Raw genomic sequence first — 27,820 nt, 5'->3', positions numbered from 1 at the left:
CACCCAGTCAGAGCACATGGAAGCGGCCGATAATGTCACACCAATTTTGTTTTTTCTTCAATCCACTCTGAGACTTGAACAAAGTTTTCAACAGTCAGTGTCAAGATTGAGACAGATCGTCTGTGTTACTACAGAGAGCTGAATGTGCCACAAGGTCATGAACATCCAAACAGGACTGAGAGAGGTTTTTGCAGCAGTATTTGGTATTATACTGTTACATGATTCTTTGACCCTTAGGATCCTTCTGGCTTACGTTATTTTTGTGTAATCTTAATAACTTTCCTTGGATCACATTTATTATTGTATTATTTATTCACCTAGAATCTGCAAAACAAAGGAAGTCAGTATGTCAACAACTGCCTTTTTATGAGCTGAGTGTGAAGGTGTTAGATTATTTATATTCTCATTTCCTAGATCCCCCCATTTATAAAATATGCTGATATAACCAACTGAGGTCAAAGATATTTTGTTAAAAACTGGATGAATAATTTAATCTCCTGTTATCTTCATTTTTATTTCCTTCAAACAGAGTTACACATTTCTTTCATATCTCTTCCTGAGGGGTTTGTTCTCTTTGGGGTTTACAAAGTGGAGGATGTCTGTTAACAGTGATTATGGACAGTAGTTCTACTTTGACAAAGAGACACGTTCACTTTGGTTCCAAAAATTCCCTCTCTAGAGATGTTCCGACTTCACCCTCACTTTTGATTTTGCAGCGTTGTGTGCAAAACGTTGTGTCTAAGCCTCTACAACTAGGTGTGTGTGCGTGTGCGTGTGTGTGTGTGTGTGTGTGTGTGCGTGTGCGCCTGCGGCTCAGTCTTCTGCACCGATAAAGGACATGATTGAAGATTAATAATGGAAGTAGCTTTGGCTGTTCAGTCATCACCCTTTATAGGACTGCAGCTGTATTGAACTCCTCCCAGGTGGAGGCCTTGTGTGTGTATTTATGTGGGTTTGCTATTTAAACTTGGTTGCCTGGTGAGTCAACGGAATCCTCAAAGTGGGACTCGACTTATACTTTAACCTTGTCCACCTTTTTTTTTTTTTTTTACTTTTTTTCATGTGATCAGTGGAAGAAAGTTTTAGTTTAGTTTTCAATCTCAGGATGCCATCGTGCCACGAAGCTAAACCTTCATTACGTTTTATACATCCTTAGTGGCTTCACATCCTGATCTATAATTTATATTGCATGGGACGCCAATAGCCTATGGTGGTTATGTCACACACTTCATATGCAAACGGTTGTAGTCATTGCAGCGGCCGTAGGTTTGAATCCAACCTCGGCTCTTTGCTGCATATTACTCCCCAACCTTCTCCTCAAAACATTTCCTGTTTCTCTTCAAGTATTCTATCGGCTAAAGGAAGAAAGAAAAACGCTCACATTGCATTACAGCTATGCAGACCCACTTGTCGACATGCCAATCTCACGTCTGTGTGATGACGCCTTATGCCTGATGTGGACTCACGGCTTACTGATGAGGTGTTTACAAGATGGATGCTGCTAAGAAGACAGCAGGTGAGGGGTTTAGTGGAGTGGACTACTGCACAGAGGTGTAGAAGTGTGTGCAATTACTGAGGAAGAAAACAACTTGCAAAATATGCAAATCCACATCTAATATATTGTGGTGTGTTTGCTGCTGATTTTTATGTATGAACTGTCTGTTGTCAGCAAGCAGCATGCATTAAGTCGAGGAAAAAAATATTTTCGCTGGTTGCAAAAGGTATTCCCTTCTCCTGTGATTTTACTTACAACTTCATCAGCGACTTGGAGACAGAGACATGGCTATTATAGCATGTTTGCAAACCCTGACAGGTGTAGAGAGACAGCAGGAGCTCTGCCGGTCTCCCCTGTAACACCTCCGTCACAACCCCTGTGCCACCATTGGAGGAAGTATCACGTTGTCCCCTCATTACTTGAAGGTGGGTCTGGATGGGGGGGGGGGGGATTAACACTTGACAATTTGAGTCATTTCTTTCCATTTCACCTTTTTCCCCTTTTTTATTGCTCGTTATTAACTTTGAAAACCTTTAGCGCCTGTGGTTTTGGGGCTCAAAGGAGCATTTCTGCTTCACACATTTATCTTCTCGTCCTTTCTGTCACTCCCGTGCTGTCGTTTTAGAAATGAATAAATAAATCATGACATTTGGCATCTAAAATTGTCCTACTAGCCTTGAATTCGGCCGTATCTTTCTGAAAAGGGACACAGCAGACATAAAAGAGAGTATGACAGCTTTGATGTTTTTAGCAGATGAATACCATGCATCTGACATTTTGGGTTCAAATTTGATTTATATCTTGTCGCAAGTCATCTCCTCTGGTCCTCTTTATCTGTTGCGCTGTCACTCTGCAGCTTACAGTGTCAGATAAAGTGGAAGTGACACTGCGGCCCGCTAGCAGACAGCCTGAGCTTTGGCTTGCATTTCAATTTGACTTTTGAATACAAACAAGAATTCAGTTACGGTATTCCAGCCTCGACTCCAAATGGCGACTTCACGTCTGATTCAATTCATATTTTTAGCAGTTTAATGAGAAAACGCGGCGCTCTCTGCCTGACCTCAACCCTGTGTGCCAGATGCAGTCCAGGCAAATTCCATCAGTTTCTTTATGTCAAACTGAAGCACAGAACATATGCAGAGTCTGTTGTGAAGGGATCCCTCAACAGCTTGTTTGTGCACGAAGTGAAAACAACATGTCGTCTTCATAGCACAGGCAGTTAGCTCTGTAAACGGCCCCTCTGTTTGCCCTCCATCTTCTCCCAGAGCTGTCTTCAAATACACGTCGACAATATCGGCACATAAATGTGTCTTGACATCTGCACTTTTAACAAACCTTGTGGCGATGATTTTGAGTTTTACACAGATGGCTAAAAATAACCCACAAGATACTCCAGAAGGGGACTCAGGGCTGAGAAGGGCCCTTGAATGAACCAAAGGGGAGTGCACATGTGTTTGTTGTTTTTGTATCAACATGCGGTCATGTGTGCATGTTAAGCTACAGATGTCTTACTGATACATAAGTTCTGGTTCTGCACAAGGTTTTCATTGCCACTTTTACTTTACAAAATGTTGCAGAGTGCTTTGCTCAAAAAGTACTGTCTAGATGTGCTGTCTTTGCTACGTGTCCCTGAGGTTATTATTAATTGGCACTACACAAATAAAAGATGAATTAACTGATTTAAGATAATGCCATGAATGTGATGTGTTTTCCATGAAATCAGAAAAGGAAGAGCCGAAACCCTAAAAAAAAAAGTGTCTCGTTTTTGCATGTGATCAAATTACTTGATGAAGCTGCATCACAAAACTTTCCTTATACTCAGATGACCATGACATTTGAGATTCTGGAAAATGATTTCAAAATTTTGTTGCGGTTATTTCAAGTTATTAAATCTTGTTTCTGTGGCAACATTTCACTGTCTACGTGCAACTTCAAAGGTCAAATATTCTGCTCTTTTTCAACCAGTTTAGAGAAGCCTTAGAGCGTCCAAAATTTAGTCTGTGATGTTTCTTGCCAAAAATCCCCTTAGATCCTATATTTGATGTCTGTAATCCTTTATGTCAGCCCTGCTCAGAACAGTCTGTGTCTGTAGCTTTAATTGCAAATAAGCTGTGTTCGAATGCCCCCCCTCTGAAAGGGGGCACGGCCCAGGCTTTCTTGGACTGTGCCTGGCAGACTCAGAGGGCAGAACAAACACCTCGCTGTGGGAGTGTCACCCACCTTGGGAGAGGGGTTACTGCCCTTTGTGATGTCATGAAGGGGAATCTCCAAACAGCCTGTTTGAGCACACAGTTTCTGAAATGTGGAGCAGGACAAAGAAGGAGTGGATGGACTTTTCTCAGAATTGGGGAGTTTGTAGACAGACCAGGGACGCATAGTGTTATAAGAATAATATTGCATTATATATAATAAAGTGTGACAGTGGGTTTTACATTCAACAATGTCTGGCTTGATTCTACTGAAGTGATGTGCAGAAGAAGTTACTGATGCTCAGGAGAAGAGGTTATTAGAAGGTACGTGAAAAATCCTAATTACACAAATAACTTAACGTGTAGTCTTTGTCAGAGAGTGATGCAAGAAGAGTCCTTATGTTCTGAGCAAGTGAAACACTGTTCTTACATGTTGTCTCTTCAAGAACCCCGAAAATGACAACAAATAGTTCAATAAGATTTCTTATTAGTCCATGACCAAAATAGTCATACGTGTAGTCATTGTGTTACTGAAGGATGAACACTATGGAAAATCACATCCCACTGAGCCCGCTCTTTTTTTTGATACCCAGTTAGCTTTGTTTTCCATGGTAAAGGAGGAAGAAATGTAATAATCAAAAGAACCCTGACTTAAACCATCTTAGAGTAAAAGTCTGATAATTCACCGTGAGATAGCTGAAGTATTTAGTGAATCTCTGAGAAGTAAATACATCAGATGAGATCTGGATACAAAATTACATATGTACATGAAACATAAAGCATTTGGAGGGACAAGAAAGGAAGAGTCGGCCTAGATATGAAACAGCTGGCTGTATAACAGAGAGCATATATATGTATATATACACACACACACACACACACACACAGTGAAATAGTTTTTGCTCATTCATAATAAATCGAGTGAATGTTCTGCTGCCAAATCACAGTTTCTGTACGAGCAACTCCAGACGAGATGGAAAGAGAATGATGAGAAAGGTGCTCGTGTACCAGATGTTTTAGGGTTGGTTGAATGCATAAATAACGTTATTGTGAATAGTGAGGGAAGAAGAGAGAGGCAGTGGTATAGAGAAGGAGTTTCATGAAAATGGATAGAGAAAAAAAGACTTGTGGGAGAAAGGAAAGGAGAGAGAGAGACTAAAGGGATAACAAACCGGCGATTCAAGCAGGAGAAGAAAGGAAGGTGAGATGGGAGGCAGGGTGAATGGTAATGGGCAACAGGATGAATGAAAAGTGACTCTGCTGCTGGCTGTGCAGAAGAGAAAGAGGGAAAGGGGGAAGTTAGAGGAGGGAGGAAACCAGATGAAAATAAAGAATAAAAAATAAGAAAGTTAAAGCAGGTCAAGGTGAGAATAAGAAGAAACAGGAGTGGAAAGCTTAATATGCCTTGTCAAATAGTGTGATTTGAGTTAGATTGTAACACAATGCACACACACTGTCCCCTCTCTGGAGATTGTGCTGTAACTGTGTCTGCTTGTTGTGCCTGTCACTGCCCCACAGGCCACATGCTATAGAGGTCAGCTCTACCTGCATACAAATGTGTCTGCTGCATTGGTGCAGAACTTTGTCTCCAGGCTTATTTTTTAAAATATCCTTCATGTTCACATTGAGTACAAGCAAGTTAGATTAAGATATTGAGTAATATGAGTCAGGTTGCAGAGGTAATTAAATCTCAAAATATGACCAGTGCATTAGGTTTTTTTGCAAATAAAATAAAATCAAATCAAATTTGTCAATGTCAAATTTGCAAAAGTTATTATGCCTTTAATCTTAAATTATAATGACATGATATTTCGGTTTTCTTTCAGAGTAGGATTTAATTTCAGTACTTGACTTAAGGCCCTGTGTTCACTGATGCTGTTTTTGCAATGTTCACACTCAACCATCTCAGTTTCTGAATAATTTTCACCAACTTTTATTTTAGCTATTGCCAGGTTACGAAAGTTAACCACCACTTCTCTCCACCCCTCCTGGGTGTCTTATAGATCGCTCCGGGTGCTTGACTATATTTATTTCCCCACCACCATTGTTGTTGGCAAAGTAGATATCAGAAGTCCCGCCACTTCTTGATTTTCATTCGTCAGAGAGGGAAAAATACTATTGACAATTGGGCGCTGTTTTGGCAGTGTTTTGACCAAGTTGTTTTCAACTTAAAGAGAGAGTCAACACAGTGCCAAAAAAACTCCTGCTGACAGTGTTTTGACAATCTGCACAATTCCAACACTTAATTTTATAACTGCACGTTCATTTTTTACAGCAGCAGTTAAGCCCTGTACATTGAAGGTTTGCTTTTTATAGAGTAGCGTATCAATACTATCAATAACAACTAGTACAGAATGACCCAGACATCAACTACTACACTAATACTAATGCTCTGACACCCATTCGTTTACCTAAAGTTCAGTTTGTGTGTGCAGAATAGCTGATACAGATTCAGCAAACAAGCTATTCTTTTTATGAACAAACAAAATCAAGCTCCTGGTACAGAGACTGATACTAATACTTATGCCTTTGTATAACCTGTTATTATTTCTTGTGTGTGTATGTGTTGGATGGGGTGATATATAGCATGCTGCCAAATCAGTCATGCTGCTGTCACTGCAAAGATTCACAAAGAGTGATATGTCTGACAGTCAAAAAGTAGCTGGATGGATCTTAAGTCAGAAAAGAAAAACACTGCCTCTGCATGTACAGGGAAAAGTCAACAAAGACATGAAACTGCTTTGTCCACAGGGGGGCACCGAAATATAAATGTACAGAACATTCCTCACATGAGCTTTAATGCAACAGTCAGGCCAAGACATGCTTAGCTCAGCTTTAAATTCCCTGTAAAGTTTCCCTGACAAACCTGGTATAAAAGTTACTAGGAGTAACTAGTTTGGGCATAATGTCAGGCAGCACTGTTGTTCTATTTTGCGTCCCTCCCTGCAGTTGTTACACTGTTTATTGGTGCATTGGTAGTGTGAGTAAGGTACACAATGAAAGTCAATGGGAACTCCCTAATACTCACTATTTTTTTCTCTCCTTTTACTTTGAGCACAGCAGCCGAGCCTTTGCAGTTCACTGTGATTCTATTAAACAGAGACACGAGGCAGCCTGTGCTAATGCTTATTTATACTGATTCATCCCCGCTCTCGTCCAGGGCGAGTGCAGTGCAGACGGTGGAATACATTACTGCGAGTAAAGCCACTTAGAAGTGCTCCGTAATACCTAAGATTTCATTCCTGGTGTGTGTGTTTGTGTGTGAGGCAGAAGACAGAGGACGAGCTTACATGTGAGTGTGTTTGGAATATGCTTATATGCGGTGGGTTGTCGCTTGTCATATTTGAGTCAAAGCCTTTTTGTCAGAGCCACTTGTAGAGAAATAAAAGTGATGTGACTAGAATTATGGCTGCTAAGTGTGTGTGCATGTGCATACATCTATGCATTATTACGCAGTTACATATCTGTGTGTGCCTGCGTGTGTGTGTGTGTGTGTGTGTGTGTGTGTGTGTGTGTGTGTGTGTGTGTGTGTGTGTGTGTGTGTGTGTGTGTGTGTGTGTGTGTGTGTGTGTGTGTGTGTGTGTGTGTGTGTGTGTGTGTGTGTGTGTGTGTGTGTGTGTGTGTGTGTGTGTGTGTGTGTGTGTGCCTGGGAGGGTAACCTAAAGAGGGTCAGTGCCTTCAGAACCGCTCTCATCATCTTCAGTGGATACTGGCTCTATCGCTTTAATTGCAAAACGCTGTTGTTGTAGCTGCTGTGTATGCACAGCACACATGTCATATAGGTCCATGTATATTTCATGGCGCTGCTATAAAGCACTCAGGCTTTCTGAAAATGTCGGCGTGCACGAGTATGTGTTTCAACGCAACACCCAGAGTGTCAAGCGTCATCAAAGCGTCATTCAACGCCTGATTGCCATTTTCTCCCCCTCTCTGTCCCCAGGTGCTGTCTCTGGGTGCAGATGTGCTGCCAGAGTACAAGCTCCAGGCCCCTCGCATCCACAAGTGGACCGTGTTGCACTACAGCCCCTTCAAGGCAGTGTGGGACTGGCTCATCCTGCTGCTGGTCATCTACACCGCCATCCTGACGCCCTACTCAGCCGCATTCCTCCTCAACGACCAAGTGAGCTCTTATCAAGGATTTGAATCATGAGTCAGAATTATTCATATATATAACCTGATCACCGAAACAAATGAGGACTTAAATACTTTATCATGATACTGAAATCTTCTGGAGATAATCAGATTTTACATTTTCAGAGAAGAAAGCACTCAATGTTTGAAATGGATTGGTAAATGGACTTTTTACACCACAGGTCATACCCATCCATTCACACACTGATAGTAGAGGTTGCTATGTAAAGTGTCCATCTGTGTTAACGAATCCCTCACACACACAGTCGCACATCACTGGTGAAGCAACAGGAGCACCTCGGGGGTTAAGTGTCCGGTACGTGGACACATCAACATGTGGCTTCAGGAGCTGGAGATCCGTCCACCAACTTTAAAGCTTTGGCTTTTTCTTTTACAAGTTTGACTTTACTTTGCACACGTCCTGGATAAGTAACAGTCAACATACAAACATATTCACACATCCTCTCTTCCTGTTCCCGTTAGCCAACAAGCTAAACCACTGAAGCTCTTGTAAACGGCTTTTCTGTCTTGAAAGTGGAAAAACAAATAGTCATTAATTGCACTCTAACAGAAGCACTGTGTCTTTTTTTCTTTGTCTCTAAAAACTGTCACCGAGGCAGCACATCTGTCATGCTGTTTGGATGAACTTTTAGCTAATCTCATTTGCGTTGAACGCACAGTTGAAAACAGTTTGCACTGTTTTCATGGCTTTTACTCATCACAGCCAGGACACAGTATGTGTTTACTGACCTCATTTCCACAACAATCAACATCCAGAAATCCAAAATGATTACTTTATGAGAGAGAATTGAAGTAACAAACAAACTGCATTTCAATGGTGCTGCACAGATTTTAGTCATGCATCCGAGTTTTGTTTCAATTCTTTGTTTTGTCCACAAATGTATGTAAATAACCCTAACACCCTCTCTGCTCGTTCATTTAACAGAGGTAATCACACACAGTCGTTCTATTTTTAAAGCATTAGACTCAAATTTTCATCTTCTTTCTTTTTTCTAATCTATCTGTGTTTATGTCTCTCTCTCTCTCTCTCCCTTTCTCTCTCTCTCTCCCTCTCTCTCTCTGTCTCTCTCTCTCTCTCTCTCTCTCTCTCTCTCTCTCTCTCTCTCTCTCTCCTCTCTCTCTCTCTCTCTCTCTCTCTCTCTCTCTCTCTCTCAGGAGGAGGCAGCCATGCAGAGCTGTGGTTACTCCTGCTCTCCTCTCAATGTGGTGGACCTCATCGTGGATATCATGTTTATTATTGACATTCTCATCAACTTCAGGTCTGATATGAATCAGCAGTGTATTAGTGGTTTTGTGATTTGAAGCAACTAGCAGTTTTATTTGTTCTACAAAAATAACAGCAGCAGCAGCAGTTAAACTAGTTAATAGAAATACAGAATAATCTACCAGTCTTTTTTTCCAAATTGGGTGCTTTGTCTTCATTTATCTGTCATTAGGCTTTGTTGTTTGGAGAAACTGAGAATCACAAATACAGTTTACAGAATTAGAGCTGGATACAACATTTTCCTTGTGAAATATTTGCTCCTCTACTGTTTTGTATTTTTTCTTATTTAAATCCTTAATAGTGCAGGGACTTGGAGCGTGCTGACCCTGCCATGGTTCTCTCCGGGTGAGAGGGGTCCTTGTCTTAAGTCATGAAGTTTAAGTACCTCGGGGTCTTGTTCATGAGTGAAGGTAGGAGGGACCGTGTGATTGACAGACGGATTGGCCCAGCGTCGACTGCACTGTGAGCGTTACACCCGATCATTGTGGTGAAGAGGGAGCTGAGCCTGAATTTAAAGCTTGATGTGCCGGTCAAGCCTCTTCTATGGTCATGAGCTGTGGGTAGTGACCAGATATTAGTGTCCTCCTCCCTTAGAGACATTCTGGACATTCAGACAAGAGAAGTTATTCCTTTGCATCGAAAGGAGCCAGTTGAGGTGGTTCAGGCATCTGATTATGAGGCCTCCTGGACTCCTTCTCTCCAGAGGTTTTAGAGGCACATCCAACTGGTAGTGGGACTCTGTTGCAGACCTGGAGTTCACTGGCGGGATTGTATATCCCGTCTGGCCTGGGGAATGCTTTGGGATCCCCCGGGAGAAGCTGGAAACATTGCTGGGGAGAGGGATCGTTGTGGTTGACTTACTGCGCTTGCCGCCACGTGACCTGACCGATAAGCAGAAGAAAATGGATGCATGGTGGATAGTGCAGGGGCTCTGTCTTGTTTGTTTGCAGTTGTTCACAGATACAATTCTTGTCGATGAGTCATTTGTTCAAGGGGTCTGATTACATGGAAGATATGGGAACGCTCATTTTTCCATGCTGTCTTGGCAAGGTCTTCCTCCAAAAGAATTTCCAATTTCAAGGGACTTTTGTTTTGAGACAAAGGTTAAAATAAAAAAAGGATGGTTGGAGCATTGATCTATACTTGAGGTAAATCGTACAACGTTTATTTCACAGTAGTGGCCATATATTTTAATATCATTTACTTTCTTCCCCTTAGGACGACATATGTGAATGCCAATGATGAAGTGGTGAGCCATCCAGTACGAATCGCCGTCCACTACTTCAAAGGCTGGTTCCTTATCGACATGGTGGCCGCCATCCCCTTTGACCTGCTCATTTACCGCAGCGGAGAGGAGGTACGGTTTGAAGGAGGGCGAGAAAGAGAGAGAGAGAGAGAGAGAGAGAGAGACGGTGGGCTGTTTATATACGTATGAAGAGGTGTGAGGGAGGAAAAAAGAAGTGGATGACAGATGGAGAGATTAGAAGAACAAGAATGAAATGTTTGCATGGCAGTCTGATGATTTAATGGAAGGGAAGGTAAAATCAAGGGAGAAGAAGGGCTGCACAGTAACGGAGGCAGGAGAGACAGAAGAAGAAAAGAGTGGCAGAGGTGGGTTTACTTCTTGTTTCGTAATTTAATTGTCTCCACAGGGAAGCTGACTGCAGCCACCTGCAGTGGAGCGTCAAAAGAAATGTGTCTGCCTCACAACAAACAATGAATTGAGCAAAATGCGAGTGATAAATTATTTAAATAACACAGATTACAATGACAGGACATGAGCCGATATGGGGAAGTACCAAAACATGCACAAATCTTCAATATAAGAACCATTTCCTCAAATATCCTCCTCAAGTCATTGAGATATGATCATTAGCATGTTGTGCTAGCAGTTGTTGCTCTTGGCCAGGGATTTTTTTCTCTTGTTGCTTCACCTTCACCAGGTCCATACTTTCAGAGGATAAAAACACTTGTGTAATTATCAGACACCCCCTCTTCACTCAATCACTGCTCCTTATGTAAAACACTCATAAGGTTGTCTGTGAATTGAGCCGTTAATTGAGTCAATTATGAGTCATCGTCGATTCGCGTCATCGCGGACAAATGTGGAGTGGCACATGGGTAATTTTCACATCATTGGGGATTGAAGCATTGCATTATGGGATTGTTAGCAGGGAGAACATGACGTTTATGTTACTTTTTGTTAAATAACTGGAATTTTGTAAGAAAACTTCAAAGTATTTGATATACACGGTTACATACACTGAAATGAAATAGCGAGAGGGCTTGTATTGATCGTTTTCTGGAGAAAGAAACTTCAGATCCACCCAGGTAAATATTTGTAATCTTGTGGAACATGTTTTACCTCTACAATTACTCTAAAGTGACAGGTTTACAAATTTACAGTAGGCGTTGACAATTTTCCTCGAAACCAAGTGATTTGTCAAAAGATATAACAAATAATAAGTTTGTTCTGGGGTTACTTCTATAAAGTCTGAGGGTTTACCGAGCAGCAAAAGCTCAGATATTCTGTCTTTTACCCTCCAGTATATCTCAAACTCCCAAAATCCTGAATGCCTACATTTCCCATCATGCAGCATGAAAGCGATTTTCTAGATGCCCAAGCTTCCCGGTTATAACGCAAGCACTAAATAATGCCTCAAACTCAAACTTTTTTTTTTTTAAACTTTGGAAACTTTCCAACACTGGTAGTGTAACGATCCCTGAGTTCAACCTTGGCCTAATACAGTTAATCAAATTGATCATCATACTACAAGTGTTGCTGGAGCTTTTTGACCTTTTACTCTTCATGCACCTTGGACGTTAAGCTAATGTTCTTTTGGAAAGGTAAATTTCCCTTGAATCAAGTGTCAACAGGTCTTTATGACATCTGCAAGGATGTTTGGAAGAACATGATCCTAGACATCATAGATTATTCTAGGTGGGTCAATGTGCCATGACCCTGATAATGATAATATCTTTTTGAATATATGCAGAGACTTTGGCAGTTATGTTTGAGCATGACACTGAACCACAAGTGTGATGTTAAACCATGTCTCAATGAGTGGGCCTTCCAATCTAATGTATAAACGTTCATCAACGTAAACCCTCTGAGTGTAAGGAGTCTTATTGTGTGGAATCAAGTCTTGATAATTTCCTCGACAGTAATGATGTGGAAAAGTGGACAATCAGTCGTGGTATTGATCGGTCTTGATTTAAAATCCGGAGACAAGATTGAGAAAAAAATTCTTTCGATTCCAAGATGAGACCGAGATCTTTAAAAAGTGGCCTTGAGACCGGTCTTGAGACCAAAACCGTTTACAAGTACGACAACACGAATGCACACTTCTTTAATATTGAAAATGACTCCAAGTTGCATCACTGGTACAGTAGAGTTTAATGTATATCAATGTAAAAGTGCATGAGTTGGTGAACAAGCTTATTTCCTTTGGCAGTCTCGATGCAGGTGATTCTAGGTGCTGTGGTTTTCTAAATGATTTCAGAGTGAAGTGATTGAGGTGTCGGTTGGAGAATTGAATGTTGTGAGAGGTGGATGTTTGGAGGAAGAGGTGGGAGTTAGATGAAGGAGAAGATGAGTTACACTTGTAGGCTGCTTGAGCCTTCTGATGATACTTCCCACATAATGAGGATGAAATCCAGAAGAGATAAAGAGGTGGAATCAGCCCTCCCAACAGCTCAACAATGTTCGATTTAAAGAGTACGAAATAATTGATGTATATTTAGAAATAATGAGACGCATGTGAGTTATAACAAACTAATAAAATGTAATTAAGCACCTACTAAGGCAAAAATGATGAATGTGGAAATTCCCCAACACTCTGCTTTGCCAAGTTTCACTTCATTGATGCTGTCCGTATGGGGCCACAGAGCCAAGAAAGTACAGATTTTCCTCAGCAGACAGCTATTATTTACTGTGAGGACACACACACACATACATACAGACTCACACACCCATACAGACTCACACACTCACAACCAGGCTCTCTGCCAGCGCAGTAATCGGCCAGTTATTTATTTGTTGTATGGACAAGGAGGGGGCCAGCTGAATACACATGCGGCCCACAGAAATAAAAAAGGGAGTGAGGATTTACCTCCTCCACAGCAGTGATTCACATCACAACACGGACAGGGTTCCACCACCTGTGTGTGTGTGTGTGTGTGTGTGTGTGTGTGTGTGTGTGTGTGTGTGTGTGTGTGTGTGTGTGTGTGTGTGTGTGTGTGTGTGTGTGTGTGTGTGTGTGTGTGTGTGTGTGTGTGTGTGTGTGTGTGTGTGTGTGTGTGTGTGTGTGTGTGTGTGTGTGTGTGTGTGTGTGTGTGTGTGTGTGTGTGTGTGGAGATAAGTTGACAGCAGGTAGGAATGTGTCGAGGTGATATCAGTGCCACTTTGTTTTTCCTCCGTGCTTTAAAATACCATATCTGGACTTTTTCCTCCCATCAGACCACCACTCTGATTGGCCTACTGAAAACGGCTCGTCTCCTGCGGTTGGTGCGAGTAGCCAGGAAGCTGGACCGCTACTCGGAGTACGGTGCAGCCGTCCTCTTCCTCCTCATGTGCACCTTTGCCCTCATCGCTCACTGGCTGGCTTGCATATGGTACAGTGCCATAAAACTGTCTAACAATCTGATAGTCCTTTTTTTGTCTGCATACAACAGAAATGTCATTATCTATTCACTAATATTACAATGAAAATATAATACATAGAGTTATTTAAAGAATTATTAAGTTTGTCAATCCAATTGTATAAAGTGACTTCAGCGGTTGACTTAAAACTTGAATGGGAAAAAAACATGGAAAGTTTACTTTTTGTTGTGCTTCAAACAATATTGTCCTCGTATTATTAACCTCAGTATTGATGTACAGTGCAACTATCTTCTCCCTGTTTATTGTTTTCACAGGTATGCCATTGGTAGTGTAGAGAGAAATGGTTCCATTGGTTGGCTCCACACTCTGGGGGACCAATTGGGGAAACACTTCAATGACTCTGTACCAGGTACTGAGAGCAAAGCTAACGCAGCACCTGCACGAGGCTCCTGTAGTTGTAGCAGCATACCGAATCGGGGCTCTTTATCTGTTGCCCTTTTTTCCTTTAGGCCCTTGAAACTATTCTGTAATTTGAAAACAGGACCACTAATCACAGAGCTGGAAGTTAAGTCTTTTCTACCTAGCAACAGCAGAGACAGAATATTCGAATAGGTTGAAAATTGGCCTCTTTTCTTTTAACAGATTACATGTCTGCACAAACCTAAAAGGCTCAATGTGCCACTCTTTGATCCAGTAGATGCTGCCCCTGAGCATCTTCATGAAACCAAAACAACTCGAGCTGCATTGTTGTGCTAGCAGTTGTTGCTCTTGGCTTCACATTGCATGTAAATTTACACCAAATTACCATGATGTAAAAACACTTCTGTGACAACACGGTGTAGATACGGCTCTGACAGCATCACAGACAGCGGGACTCACATGTCTCATTGTAGACACTAATGACTCAGAGTTATTTTCAGAAGATAAACTGGATATCTGCAATATGTGTAAAATGGTTTTGTTGTCAAGTAATAAATTGATAAAATACATTAGAGCTGATTAATTTTCATTTCATGTATTTTAAGTACCTATTTCTTTTCCTGATGGTTCTATTTTGAATTGGTGTGTTATTGGTAAACTATTGAGGCTAATATTTACAATATAAAATCACACTTTATTAAAATGAAAATGAATTTTAATCTAAATGTGGAAAATGATAAGACCTTCTGTCTTTCTGTTTTAAATTTTTTTTTTTTTAAATATTGTTTTGATCCACAGGTTCAGGACCCTCCATCAAAGACAAGTATGTGACTGCTCTGTACTTCACCTTCAGCAGTCTGACCAGCGTGGGGTTTGGAAATGTGTCGCCAAACACCAACTCTGAGAAGATCTTCTCCATCTGTGTCATGCTGATAGGATGTAAGTACTGCTATTGCTATTCTTAGTTACTCAACACCAGAACACTTTGGCTTCAGACCTGGATGGGAAAGAGCGCTGAAATACAGGGTTGAATACAGTCTGTCTGCAATAACAGCAGGCTGAAATTAAGCAATTGGCACATCTCACATCCTTTATGCGTACTTAACAGATTGTTCATCACTTTTTTTTTTTTTTGTGTTGAAGCTCCATCACAATTTCCTATGTCACTATAGCAGTATCCTCTACCTTCAAACACAAAGCATCACGCCATAAAATATTCAGTTCAGCCACATATGATGGAAAGAAATTGCAGTATTGCAGAATTTCAGTCAGGATATTGCCACACCATTCGCATAATTCAGGGCGCATTGAATGTTGTAAGAGCTCCTCTTCCAGCTCTTCTGAAACTTTTCTCCAGACTGCAGTCACCTCAGGAGGAATAACTTTACACCAACTTCAGTCAATTTGTATGTGTGGAAGTTGATGAAGATGTGTTTTTTATGTCATCGCATTTAATTCTGTGATATTTGCACTGGCTGGACAGAGCTATAGATCATCCTCTTCACTCTGAAGGCGTATCTGCTAATGATTTCATATAATAAAATCCATCAGCAAAATCCCCTCTTATGCTTATCAACTCAACCTCCTCTCGAAAAAAAGTAATTACAGCTGCATACTGGCAGAGTCCTGGACCCTTAATTCCAAACCATCGGATGAGAATTTAAATTTGACAATTAGAAGTACTTGACTTTCTAGAAAGTTGCTAGAAACTAGTTATAGCTGGTTTAAAGCTTGCCAGAATTCATCATTTGGATTTTTCTAATAAATAAATAAAAATCTAAATATAACTGTATTTGCTCAAATCAAAGACTCTGCGGCTCTTATTCAACAGAGTTTTTTGTTTTTAGTTTTAGTTTTGGCTTTATTTCTCCTCCTGACAATTCTGGTGCTTGCTTTGCCAAAAAATACAACCTCAGGCTTGTAAAATATTGAAGTACAATATTCTTTTGCTCTGTGTTATGAAATAGCAAAGGGCTTTATAAGACTCAGTTCATCAGAGTCTGGGATTATTTTTTTTTCCTTCATGACATAAATGGTCACAGTCTCACAGTCTCACAGTCTCACACTCTCACGTGGCAGCTTTAAAAGCTGTTTCCAGACGGTAATGGGAGCTGACAGAGGTTCGGAGGTTAGTAGGATCCAACACGACAAAAAGGACAAAACAGGAATTTCCCATGAAGGATGCAACACAAAACATCCTGTCCACTAAAGGCCAAACTCTTCAGATTTGTCATACATATTAACAGACTATTTGCAATTCTGAACTTTTAAACCTTTTTTACACAGAGAGAGAACTAAAGTGTTATCCTTTACTTCCACAGGGATTATGTCAGGAACATGTTTGTATTACAATAGACAAGAAAAAATGTGAACCAGTCCTCTTACACAATACGCTGTGGGTGTAATCATTCATCCTGTCCCTACAGAACACGTTAAGTGTAGCACTCGGCTGACTTAGTTCAAAAGTTAGACCATGCAGAAGCTCCTGTATGTCCTCCACAGACTGAGAAATAAAGTCTGCTCCCCAAAGAGGACAATTTCCGTCTTTATAGTCATAGTCCAGAGAAAAAAGTGTGATAATATTTAAATGACTTCAAGATTGAATTTGAGCCAGCTTCTCCTCGTCAGTGAGTCTATGAGGAAGATGTCTTCCTTTTTTGGATGTTGTAGAATATGATCCCCTTTAAAGAATCACATATTTTTTATGAATCTAAGAAGAAACTGGTTGCTGCCACTTGTATGTCTGTTCTGGACGTTCGTGATGTTTTATGCATGCATGCCTCATCTTACATGTTCTGGACACTGTGTATCATGAAGGTTCATCACTAACTTTAAATCCCTCACTCGTCGCTGTTTGTTGTATGCACATGTTGGACAGACTTCTCAGTCAACACCCAGACTTAAACACTGATGTATTCTTATCTACAAGTCTATTTTAGGTCTTCTTTCTTCAAACCTTCTGACCTTTATCTGTCAGAGATCAGGGACTTAAAATCTTCGATCCCAGGACCTTTTCTGGCTGCCTGTTCCAAAAGTCAGACCTGAACCAGGAGAAAGGTGTTTAAGTCTGTGCTCCCTTTACTTGGAGTGGATTACAAAAAGAGCTAATACTCCAAATGAAATGTTCCTTTTTGTAACATAAAGAAGGACGGCTTGAACACTTAAAAAAAAAAAAAAAAACACTGTTCTTCTTCCTCTTCTTCTTTTTTGTCCTCTTCGTCACCCTTAATAATCACAATCCTTCCTCATGTCTCGTCTCCCACCTCCAGCCCTGATGTACGCCAGTATCTTTGGGAATGTGTCAGCTATCATCCAGCGACTGTACTCAGGAACAGCCCGCTACCACACCCAGATGCTGAGAGTCCGAGAGTTCATCCGCTTCCACCAGATCCCCAACCCGCTCAGGCAGAGGCTGGAGGAGTACTTCCAGCACGCCTGGTCCTACACCAACGGCATCGACATGAACGCTGTGAGTACTCAACCTCATCCTCATTCAGCCCAAATCCTGTGTGTGTGTACACATCTGTTCATGTTAATGTGTGAGTGCTGGCATGAATACACACATGTACACAGAGAAGGTTAGAGGAGTGTTGTTGAGCCTGCGTTGTACGTTAATAGGATGATGCGAAGGCTTTGTCTCAGCATGCATGGTCCGACACCATCAGAGAAAGTAGGACAGATGTGAGTATCATATATGAAATGCACACACACACACACACACACACACATACACACACACACACACACACTCTCACACACTCACACACACACACACACACACACACACACACAGGTTGAAGGAGTGATTTTAACATGCTTGTGACCTCTTCACTCTGTGAGTCACAGTCTATAGGAAGATGCTGCTAACACACACACACACACACACAACATGCATTGTCCAATGAAGATGCTGATAACACATACAAACATAACACACACACACACACACACACACACACCCACACACACACTGACATTGTCCCATCACATCTTCTGTTTCTCTGTATTAGTGTTATGAAGGCTGTGACCTATATGTGGCATGCATGCAAGCACAGATGCACGTGCGCGCACACACACACACTTTAATCCTTAGCATGGCAGCCACTTGAGATTTACGGATGCAAACATTTAGAGCAGTGCATGAGTCAGTCACCTTCATGATCATTGTTCATAACACATCATATATCATGTGTGGTGTATATATGAACAGAATGTGGATCTCTAATCATGTGTTTTGGAGTGTTGTTTTTCCCCCTCTGTTTTAAGATGTTTTATAAACCTAAACTACAATTAAATAAAAAATATGCATTTGTTAACATTTTCTGCTTTAGACTTCAGGGAGCCTTTCCAGAATCCAGATTGTTTTTATAATCCCCTATCAAAGCAGAATCAGCATATTTTTGAAGTCTCCTTCAGGATTGATGTTAAAGCTTTAACTTTTGAGACCATGCGTTGTACTGCAGTAGCACTTAGCTTGAGACCCCACTGAAAAAAGATCCTGTTATGTCCCCATGACAAGGCTGAGAACAACATGTGGCAGGGCTCCTGCACTGTTTCTGTCATATGCTACATGTATTTATTATGTACCTCTTTACTTTAACTGTCTTAATTGTTGTTTTGTATTTGTTTGTGAAACACTGAAAATTAGCAGTTTTGAAAGCTGCATAGACAGACATATGACATCATATGTCCTATAATCCAAGGAAATACCGGAGCAAAGTCAGAGTGTACAAGTATCTTTTTAGTCATTGAAATATTGTTTCATTGTTGTTCCATATTGTTCCATGTAATAAGCAAAGCAGTGAGGGAGAGCGATAGCACATTTGAAAAGAGTTCAGAAGAACACATTTCCTCCTCTCTTGTTGTCTTGCTTTTTTTTAAAGCCCGATGAAGTGCAGTGTGGTGAGCAGACTTGATTAGAGAATATTTATTGTAATCATTACCATCGTTATGTAGAATAGACCTCTCTGTTTATCTATATCCACAACTGACTGAGTCAACTTCTTTTATTCTTGAGGATTGAAAGAATAGTAATGCAGCTCCAAAGAAGAACTGAGCAATACAAGGACACATGATGAGGAGGGAGAAAAAAATATATGACATATATATATATTTTTCTTCCTGTAGACAATCTCTCACCTCTGTGTGTAACTTAAGCCGTCACTTTCACAGACAAAACAAACACTCAAAAGAACAGAGTGCAGAGTTATTGACTTTGAGGCCACAGCCTGGTGAAGTGTGTTTTCTCATCATCACCATTATTCACATAACTGCTGTGTCTCACTCATGCCCAGGCTGGGGAAGTAACGGATTACATGTAACGGCGTGATGTATATAAAATACAAAATAAGAGTACCGGTAGATGTGTTCTGTTATTGTTAGAGTTTTGTTGAATACTGAATATAAAGGCTACTTGTCGGGATTACTTTACGGCACTACATGCATGTCAATGTGCACTTTTCACACAACCAAATAACAATGGCAGAGAATGAGGAAAACACCCAGGAGGATAATAATAAATTTTTAGCATAGAAATTGTGAAGTTAAGCCATATTATATTATTAAGATTTAAGCCATAAACCTGGTCAAGAAGGCAGTGCAGGCTTTGCTTACCGATAACGAAGCTGCTTTCAGCGTGGAGGGACTCCACGTCTGAAGAAGCATCTTGAGGTAAATTGTGTAATTAGCGTTAACAGAGAAATGACCATGGCAACTATTAATCCAGCTCCGCCGGCTGAGAGTGCTCACGTGGGGGGAAAGAAAAGGCGGGTTAACGTCCGCCGGCTCGCATGTCTCTTGGCCTGCACTCATAAACAAGGTCTAGTTTTTACAAGGGCTTTCTGCATGAATGTTAGAGGCTCTGTGGCTGTAGTCTGGACATGCAGAGCAGAGAAAGCTGCTTTATTTTAATATTCTGTAACGTTCTGCTCAGTGAAGTTACGAGATGATATCCAGTTTCCATGAGTTTTATTTCCCAAACTTAACACAGGATACTGTGTTCCATAGCCAACGCCAAAATAACAAATCTACAGTCTCTCTATGAGTAACGGTACTCCCCAGCTTAGGTACCGCACACAGACTCACACACACCCACACAGACACACACACACAGTCCCACCTTTCCCTCAAGCTCCTGACCAATCACACACTTGATAACCTGCGTAGAACACAGCACCTGAAATAATTTCATCCTATGTCCTTGTGTAGTTGTACTATTTTAACTCTTGCACACACTTTCCAATGTTTTTTACTACAAATGGCAATAAACTGAACTGAACTGAACTGAAATAACTGACAGGTTAACAACCTCTCAGAACACTGTTGTCTATCTAATAAAATCCCTGACATCAGGCAGAACTAGAAGTAGATCGTTCTCTAAAGCACGTCTTAACTCAATTCAGTGTTTCAGGTAAACGCGCTCAGCTAGACGATTTGAAAGTAAGTAAGTAATGTTTATTTATAGAGCACCTTTCACAGATACAGATCACAAAGTGCTTTACAACAATAAAAGGTGAAGTAAGCTGAAAGTGATCCAAAAGTATTTAGAATACATTACTTAAGTAATCTGGAGGGGAATACATTTTAAAAGTAACCCTCCCAACACTGCTCATGCCATTCGTTGCTAGAACGCTACAATTTTACTGTGATTCCAACCATGTAAGCCCTTTCAAGGTCTAACCAACACAGCTGCCACAATCTAGGCATCTGTCACACCAACCAAACACAGACAAGTCTTACTTCTAACAAAACGAAGGTCTAACTGTCTTATATGGTCGTAATATTTCAACAAAAACAGTCCTGACGCATCAACAAGGGTCCCCATGTTCAAAATCCAATAAAAGATTGACTCCAATTACATTACAGCCAAAAAGATCCACTCGTTTATTCAAAACATCCTCCAGCATTCTCCATTTTCAACTGTATTCTTTGTTCTAATTCATGTACTCAGACCTTTGGATTGACCAATCAGGACCTTCTATTCACTGTTCCTCAGCCACTAGCCAACGCTCCTCACTTACATGCACTAGCGCCATTGGTCCAGAAATGGATTTCAGCTCATGCTTTGAGTGTGGTCTTGTGCATGTAGAGAACGAGCAGGGAGATAGGGAAGCTTTGATTTGTTCATAAGACATGTTCATCAAGTTTTTGTACATGAAAAAGGCTTAGTCAGCAGTGAAGTATATATACAGTGTAAAACCTGATTTTCCAGTCGTCTGTGTTTATTTGGAGAGTAGAATTGTGAAACCATGTGAAACCATGAGAGTACAATCTTTAAAAATCTGTTTATGCTCAGTGCGTCTTTAAAGTGGAGTCGAAGGATGGCTTGAAAGGTTTTGACTTTTTCTGCACATTTTGGGGAGTAGCTGGTAATTCAACAGATCAGTTGTTGTTTACTGGAAGTGACAGATGACCATAAACAAAGGAGTAAGTTATTTACCTGAACTCATTTCTATATGTTTTACTTTCTTCAAAGACGTTAAAGGATATTAAAAAAAAGTCTTTGAGGAAAGAGGGAATGACAAAAGAAAAAAAAAAGTCTCATTACGTGAGTAAAAGAGTAGCGGGGTAGAGACGACGAGCAGTGAGGCTTGCAAAAAAAAACAAAAAAAACTGAGCAGTTTGGGAGGTGTAATGGCCACTGGTCGAAAGTGAGCTGAACAACAGAGCCCAGTGAAGACTGAAAGGAAGCGAGCAGCATGAAACAGATGAAAAGCCGAGAAATGGAGAGGGAGAGAAACACAGTGTGGGTGTTGTAGGTACAGTTGTGTTCTGTGCACTCAGCCAGAGAATTACAAGAGAAGCCCAAAGCCTGCCGCTTAAAAGAGCCCGGGCTTCCCTTGCTTACAGAGCACTCATTAAAATTTCACCAATTCTTCATATTAATTACACTCTCCGGGCCTGCTGACTCTGTTCCAGGACGCCTCTGAAATACAGTCAGGTTGAATCCATAAAATCCCAAACTTTTATAAATGCAAAAAAAGTTAATTAGTTGAATGGTGTTATAGCAGTAACAAGATAATGTCTCATAAATGTTCAGTCGTTGAGATGAAGACAATAAAGAGAGTTTTATTAGTCCCTTTAAAACGTGCATTATCTGTGACTTTTATTTGACATTATAATGTCCTGGACTTCTCATATCTGTCATTGTGCTGCTAACAGCATGTATCGATACTGAAGCATTCTCTCCCTATCAGTTCATATCCTCCTCCTTCTCTTGCCTATTATCGAGTTATTACTTTTTTTCTCACCACTTTTGTTCTTTCTTTCCTTCACTCTTCCCTTCTCTATCCCTGTTTTTTTTCCCCCACCATCTTGTCCTCCACGTCTCCTCCCTCCCCCTGCTCCCCCTCGCTCCCTCTCCCCAGGTGCTGAAGGGTTTCCCGGAGTGTCTCCAGGCAGATATCTGCCTCCATCTGAACCGAACCCTGCTGCAGAACTGCAAGGCTTTTAAAGGCTCCACTAAGGGATGCCTCAGGGCGTTGGCCATGAAGTTCAAGACCACCCACGCGCCCCCGGGTGACACGCTGGTCCACGCCGGGGACGTCCTCACTGCTCTCTACTTCATATCCAGGGGATCCATAGAGATACTGAGAGGAGACGTGGTGGTGGCTATCTTAGGTACAGAAACATGACTGTCTTAACATATTTCTATTACATGAGATAAAAGCAATTAAACACATAAATGTCCAGTACAGACCAACCTGGAGTTGTTTGGATTTATTCTAGTTAATTCTACGTGTTGTGTTGCCGTCATTGGTGCAGGCACAAGTCAAGCTGCCTCTGAGAAAATCTGAATGATTGCGCCATCTGCTGGTGAGATGAGATTGTTGCACAGAATAATCCAGTGTTTATTTACCAGGACACAAAAGACATGTTCAGTTTTCATCTCATTTGTTAGCCTTGTGTGGGATGATGTTTGATGTTACATAGCAGAGCGGCATTGTCTGGCACAACTTCACCAACTACCAAGGTGCGTAAAGAGAGGAAGCGTTGAAAAGGTCAAAATAGCTCCAGAAGCACTGGAAGTATGATGATCAACTTTTTTCATCAAATTAGACCGTTGCATGTCAGCGTATTATTCCTGCCACAGGATCACCTGGGAGCGAATTTGAATGCAGTTTATGCAATCCTTTCAGTCAGAAGAAATGCATTAGATTAGAAGTGACTCTGTAGTACATGTGTAATCGTAAAAATACAAAAGAGTATGGCTAAGATTCCATTTTTTTTTATTGTTTAGGAACACAACAGATCATGTTAGGAGATAAAAAGAAAATTTTTGTCATCATAAATAGACACCTTTCTTATTCTGCTCTCCCACCATGACTACAGAACTGAATATAAAAACATATCAGAAGTGACAAGGACACAAAAGGGGTGAAAAGTGTTGCAAAATGAGTCTAAATAAATCATGAACCTGAGACGAGTTAAATGACATTTACTTCTGTTGTGGCTGTACAGTGGTGCAGTGGTTGGCACAGCGAGGAGGTCGCTGGTTTGAATCTCCATTAGACAGGAGCCTCTCTGTGTGGATATTTCATGTTTTCCCGTGTGTGTGGGGGTTCCGCCCCCCCGGCTTCTTCCCACAGTCCAAAGACATATTCCTGAGGTCGATGGTGACTCTAAAAGTGCCTTTAGGTGTGAGTGATGCTGGTTGTCTGTCTCTATATGTCAGCCCTGTGAGTGACTGGCCATCAGTCCAGGGTTTACCCCACATCTTACACAATGACAGCTGGGATCGGCTCTAGCCCTCTGGATTAATTCCATTTTCCTTTTGCTCTATGAACTCAGCTCTCTTCCAGCCAGTAAGATTTTCTCTCTTGTCGTCTGTTCACAGGGAAGAATGACATTTTCGGTGAGCCCATCAACCTGTATTCCCGGCCGGGTAAATCGAACGCTGATGTTCGGGCTCTGACCTACTGCGACCTCCATAAAATCTTCCGAGAAGATGTTCTGGAGGTGCTCGACATGTATCCCGAGTTTGGAGACAATTTCTGGAACAACCTGGAAATCACCTTCAACCTCCGAGATGTGAGTTTGATCAAAGATCATTTTAAGGTTCAAAATTGTATTTCAAATATTGTGACTGTGGTTCTAAAACTCTGTTGTTAATATTTGTCATCATGCACTGACCTGTGCATGCTTTAAAACAGCATTTTTCCAAACTATTTATCACAGTGACTACAGATAGCATCCCCTGGGTTTATTTTATTATTGTTATTATCAAAGGTAAACTTATGCTGATGATCATTTCAGACCAACATGATCCCAGGCTCTCCGAGCAGTGATGACTCAAACTGTGGAGGATTCAACAAATTACGCAGGCGCAAGTTATCATTCCGACGGCGTACAGAAAAGGGTAACCCATCATCTTGGCCCATTTGATTCACTGTCACATAAAAAAAGTGTTTTATTTTTTTGGCAAGTCTCCCTCAGTGGTCATCTGTCAAAAGTGAGCCCCGTTCAAACTTTCTCTCTTTTTTTTTCCTGTGTAGATGATGCAGACGCCGGAGAAGTGAAAAAGTCCCATAAGTCCGTGAGAAGAAGACAGAGAGAAACAGCCAACAACCAAAAACAGGAGGAGGCGCCGAAGCGTCGGTGGGAGCCTCATCGAAGCTCAGTGTCTTCACACTCCAGCGGTGATGAGGTGAAACTGTGCTTGTCATTATTTCTGATTAGGATCTCTTGGGTTGTGTTTGCTGCTGTCGTTAACATTTTGATGCAAACATCTCTCAGGGGGAGGAGCCGCCTGTGGCCAGACTCGCGCCTCCACCAATGCTGGAGGATTCTCACGCTCAGGCCCCGCCCATGAACTTTAACGAGAACACAGAGGGGGATGGGGACCCCAAGACTGGGAACACTTGCAACGCCCTGTCAGGTAGAATTACACACAGCTGTTTCCTCATGTATATTTGCACAGTCAGTAATGCGGCACAGTGAGTAACACAAACTCCTCTTCCCTGTCTCTCGCTCTCTCTCGCTCTCTCTCGCTCTCTCTCTCTCTCTCTCTCTCTCTCTCTCTCTCTCTCTCTCTCTCCCTCTCTCTGCACTGCAGGTGCATTCTCAGGTGTGTCCAACATCTTCAGTTTCTGGGGGGAGAGTCGGGGGGCCGGTCAGTACCAGGAGATTCCCAGCTGCAGCCTGGCATCCCCCCCGCCCCTCAACACGCCGCTGAACAGTCTGAGCCGACAGCAACGCAACCAGCTGGACACGCGCCTGGACCTGCTGCAGAAACAACTCAACAGGTATAACTGAGCTTGTGCAGGTCTGACTGTTTCTGCCCTGTTATCGTTTGATTTCATATCAAACTGACACGAAGCAATGCTACACCAGCCTGACAGTTTGAGTCTGTCTCTTTTACCTTTTGTCTCCGTCAGAGTGGAAAAAACATTTTTATTTATTTTTTCAGTACATGTAGCCTTTAGCTGGATTGTCGGATCCTGTTGGGATCACAGACAGTGTGTCTTTGCTTCACTTTCAGCTGGATGCTCAGTGTTTTAACGCATGATTGACTGTGTTCCTCGCTTGGATAGGATGTGTCAACAGGCAGAAGGCGTCTGTGTGGGGAGATTTGGATTGTGTGTAAGGAGAGAGAGGAGTCCTTCCCCGAGTATTTAAAATATCTGCACATATGGTAAAGTCTCTGCTGGGCTTCAGAGTCTTGCAGAGAGCCACAGAGATCAGAATTTGTTCTAATTAGCTGTTTTCAAGCCTCAAACAGCACCCAGTAGGACAGCGTTTAGTTGATTCATATCATAAAATGGAACTTTGTTGACTCTTGTAGAGAAAACAGATAGTGACAGATACCAAAGTAGAGAATACCAAAAGTATAACTTTAGCAGAAAGTTTATGCAAGAAGTGCATGGAGGCTTGATAGAGTTGATCCTTTCCTCTTTGTCGTGGTTCTACAGGATGTGCATTTGTTTTTGATACACACAAGCAACCATCGCGACGGGACTTTTCTGTTTTCTAAAGCTCTGCAGCATGCACAGTTGGTTAACATCGCCCGGCCAAATGGATCAGTCACCTGTGGAGGAGGGAGAGGTGTTAATGTGCACCATCCTTCCAGTCCAACCAGCCAGAATTCATTAATAGTCACTCAGAACATCTGAGTAAACACAGTTTGCAGTGCAATGCAAGATAAGACAACAGAGCATTACAAAATCAGGTTAAAAAATCACATACATACATCTATCCATCTATCTATCTTTACTGCTTTTTTTCTGTTTGTGGACCCCGGAGGGGTGGAGCCAATCCCAGCCGGCGAGAGGCGGAGTACACGCTTAATTGTTCCCCAGTCAATCACATGCAGAGACAACCAGCCACACTCACATTCATTCACACCTTCCAGCAATTTAGAGTCCCCAGTTAACCTAAGAGAACACACAAACTCCACACACAGAGGTCCTGACCGAGGATTCAAATGAACAACCTCCTCACTGTGAAGTAACAGCGCTAACCACTCAAGCCCAAACATCAAAATGTTCAAAAAATGATGACTCCAAGCGACAAACGTTTTATCCATTTGCCACCCGTGACATTTTACTAGCCAACTTCTAGTTTCAACCTCCCAACTTCTGTGTTTAATGACTCAATATGTAATGTATGAAGCCTATTGGATGAACCTGCTGACTCCTTAACTCCCTGTGATTGACATCCCTTAATATCTGAGACGAGCTCAACAACTATAGTGCATTTTAAATGTCCTTAATGTTGTAATTGAACATATATAAAAAAAGAACTACAGTTATGGATCATTCATGACCCATTTACGTGATCATTCATCCACTACACACTGTGCGCAGGCTGGAGAGTCGCATGTCAACGGACATCGGAGCCATCATGCAGCTGCTGCAAAGACAGATGGCCCTGGTTCCTCCTGCCTACAGCGCCGTCTCGTCACCACCTCAGGTAACAACTCACACACACACACACACACACACACACACACACACACACACACACACACACACCATGGGCTATGTGCATAGATGCATGACATATCTTGTCAGAGTGTTGACAACAAAAAACATCTGTCTCAGTTTGCCTTAAATAGCCCAATCAACCGGATTTTTTTAAACTCTGACCACTGGTATACAGATATGAAGAGCTGTTGTCTCTTGCAGGCCTCACCTTACCCTGGTCCCGGCCCAGGACCTGGCTCAGGAGACAGACTGGTGCAGCCTGTTTCCCCTCTGGAGACAGACCCACTGGCCTCTCTATCACAGGTGATGCACATGCAGTAGAAGAAATGTTTAGTGTCTATTCAACACTTTGTTGATTTATTTATTTGAGCAGGGAAATGGGGAGCTGACAGAATATTGTCATAGGTGTGCAGTGAATATAAATACGCATTGAAACCCATAAAAACATTCAATTAACAGTGCAACTGTTCTTAGCTAATTCAGTTCTAGGGTCGAACATAATCTATGTTCTGATTCTTCAACAGACCAGGAGACCCCGAACTTTTACTCTCGTCGATGTATGCCCCATGCTATCATTAGCATGTGGCAGGACCAGCCTTTTGCAAAATGTCTTAAATACCTTCTATGTTTGTATTATATTGTGTCTATGCACATTGAAAAAAAAACGCTGATTATTGATGTATTCTGCTCATGTTCAAGTGTGCACACCTGTGAGAAGGTACAGGCTGTACACAGGGGAACCTGTATGTCATTTAGATGAAAGTCTTCTCCAAT

General features: G+C 41.6%; 1 protein-coding gene across 2 annotated transcripts in view; it reads left to right on the top strand.

Moving 5' to 3' along the window:
- Nucleotides 1-27,820, top strand: part of kcnh2b (potassium voltage-gated channel, subfamily H (eag-related), member 2b) — a 266,411-nt gene that overhangs the window by 234,749 nt on the left and 3,842 nt on the right. Inside the window, exons 7-22 of one of the 2 annotated variants that reach the window (XM_079361027.1) lie at nucleotides 7,625-7,804; nucleotides 8,992-9,095; nucleotides 10,319-10,457; nucleotides 13,560-13,714; nucleotides 14,018-14,112; nucleotides 14,922-15,062; nucleotides 17,393-17,592; nucleotides 17,742-17,804; nucleotides 22,490-22,742; nucleotides 23,959-24,152; nucleotides 24,378-24,480; nucleotides 24,617-24,768; nucleotides 24,858-24,999; nucleotides 25,177-25,366; nucleotides 26,927-27,032; nucleotides 27,248-27,349. In XM_079361027.1, coding sequence (XP_079217153.1) covers nucleotides 7,625-7,804; nucleotides 8,992-9,095; nucleotides 10,319-10,457; nucleotides 13,560-13,714; nucleotides 14,018-14,112; nucleotides 14,922-15,062; nucleotides 17,393-17,592; nucleotides 17,742-17,804; nucleotides 22,490-22,742; nucleotides 23,959-24,152; nucleotides 24,378-24,480; nucleotides 24,617-24,768; nucleotides 24,858-24,999; nucleotides 25,177-25,366; nucleotides 26,927-27,032; nucleotides 27,248-27,349 — 2,319 coding nt within the window. The remainder of the gene's footprint in view (nucleotides 1-7,624; nucleotides 7,805-8,991; nucleotides 9,096-10,318; nucleotides 10,458-13,559; nucleotides 13,715-14,017; nucleotides 14,113-14,921; nucleotides 15,063-17,392; nucleotides 17,593-17,741; nucleotides 17,805-22,489; nucleotides 22,743-23,958; nucleotides 24,153-24,377; nucleotides 24,481-24,616; nucleotides 24,769-24,857; nucleotides 25,000-25,176; nucleotides 25,367-26,926; nucleotides 27,033-27,247; nucleotides 27,350-27,820) is intronic. The other variant, XM_079361028.1, reaches the window with a different exon arrangement.

This window comes from Symphodus melops (assembly GCF_947650265.1).
Source record: "Symphodus melops genome assembly, chromosome: 14".
In the NCBI taxonomy this organism is placed as follows: Eukaryota; Metazoa; Chordata; class Actinopteri; order Labriformes; family Labridae; genus Symphodus; species Symphodus melops.
This window is presented reverse-complemented; position numbering and strand designations above follow the sequence as displayed.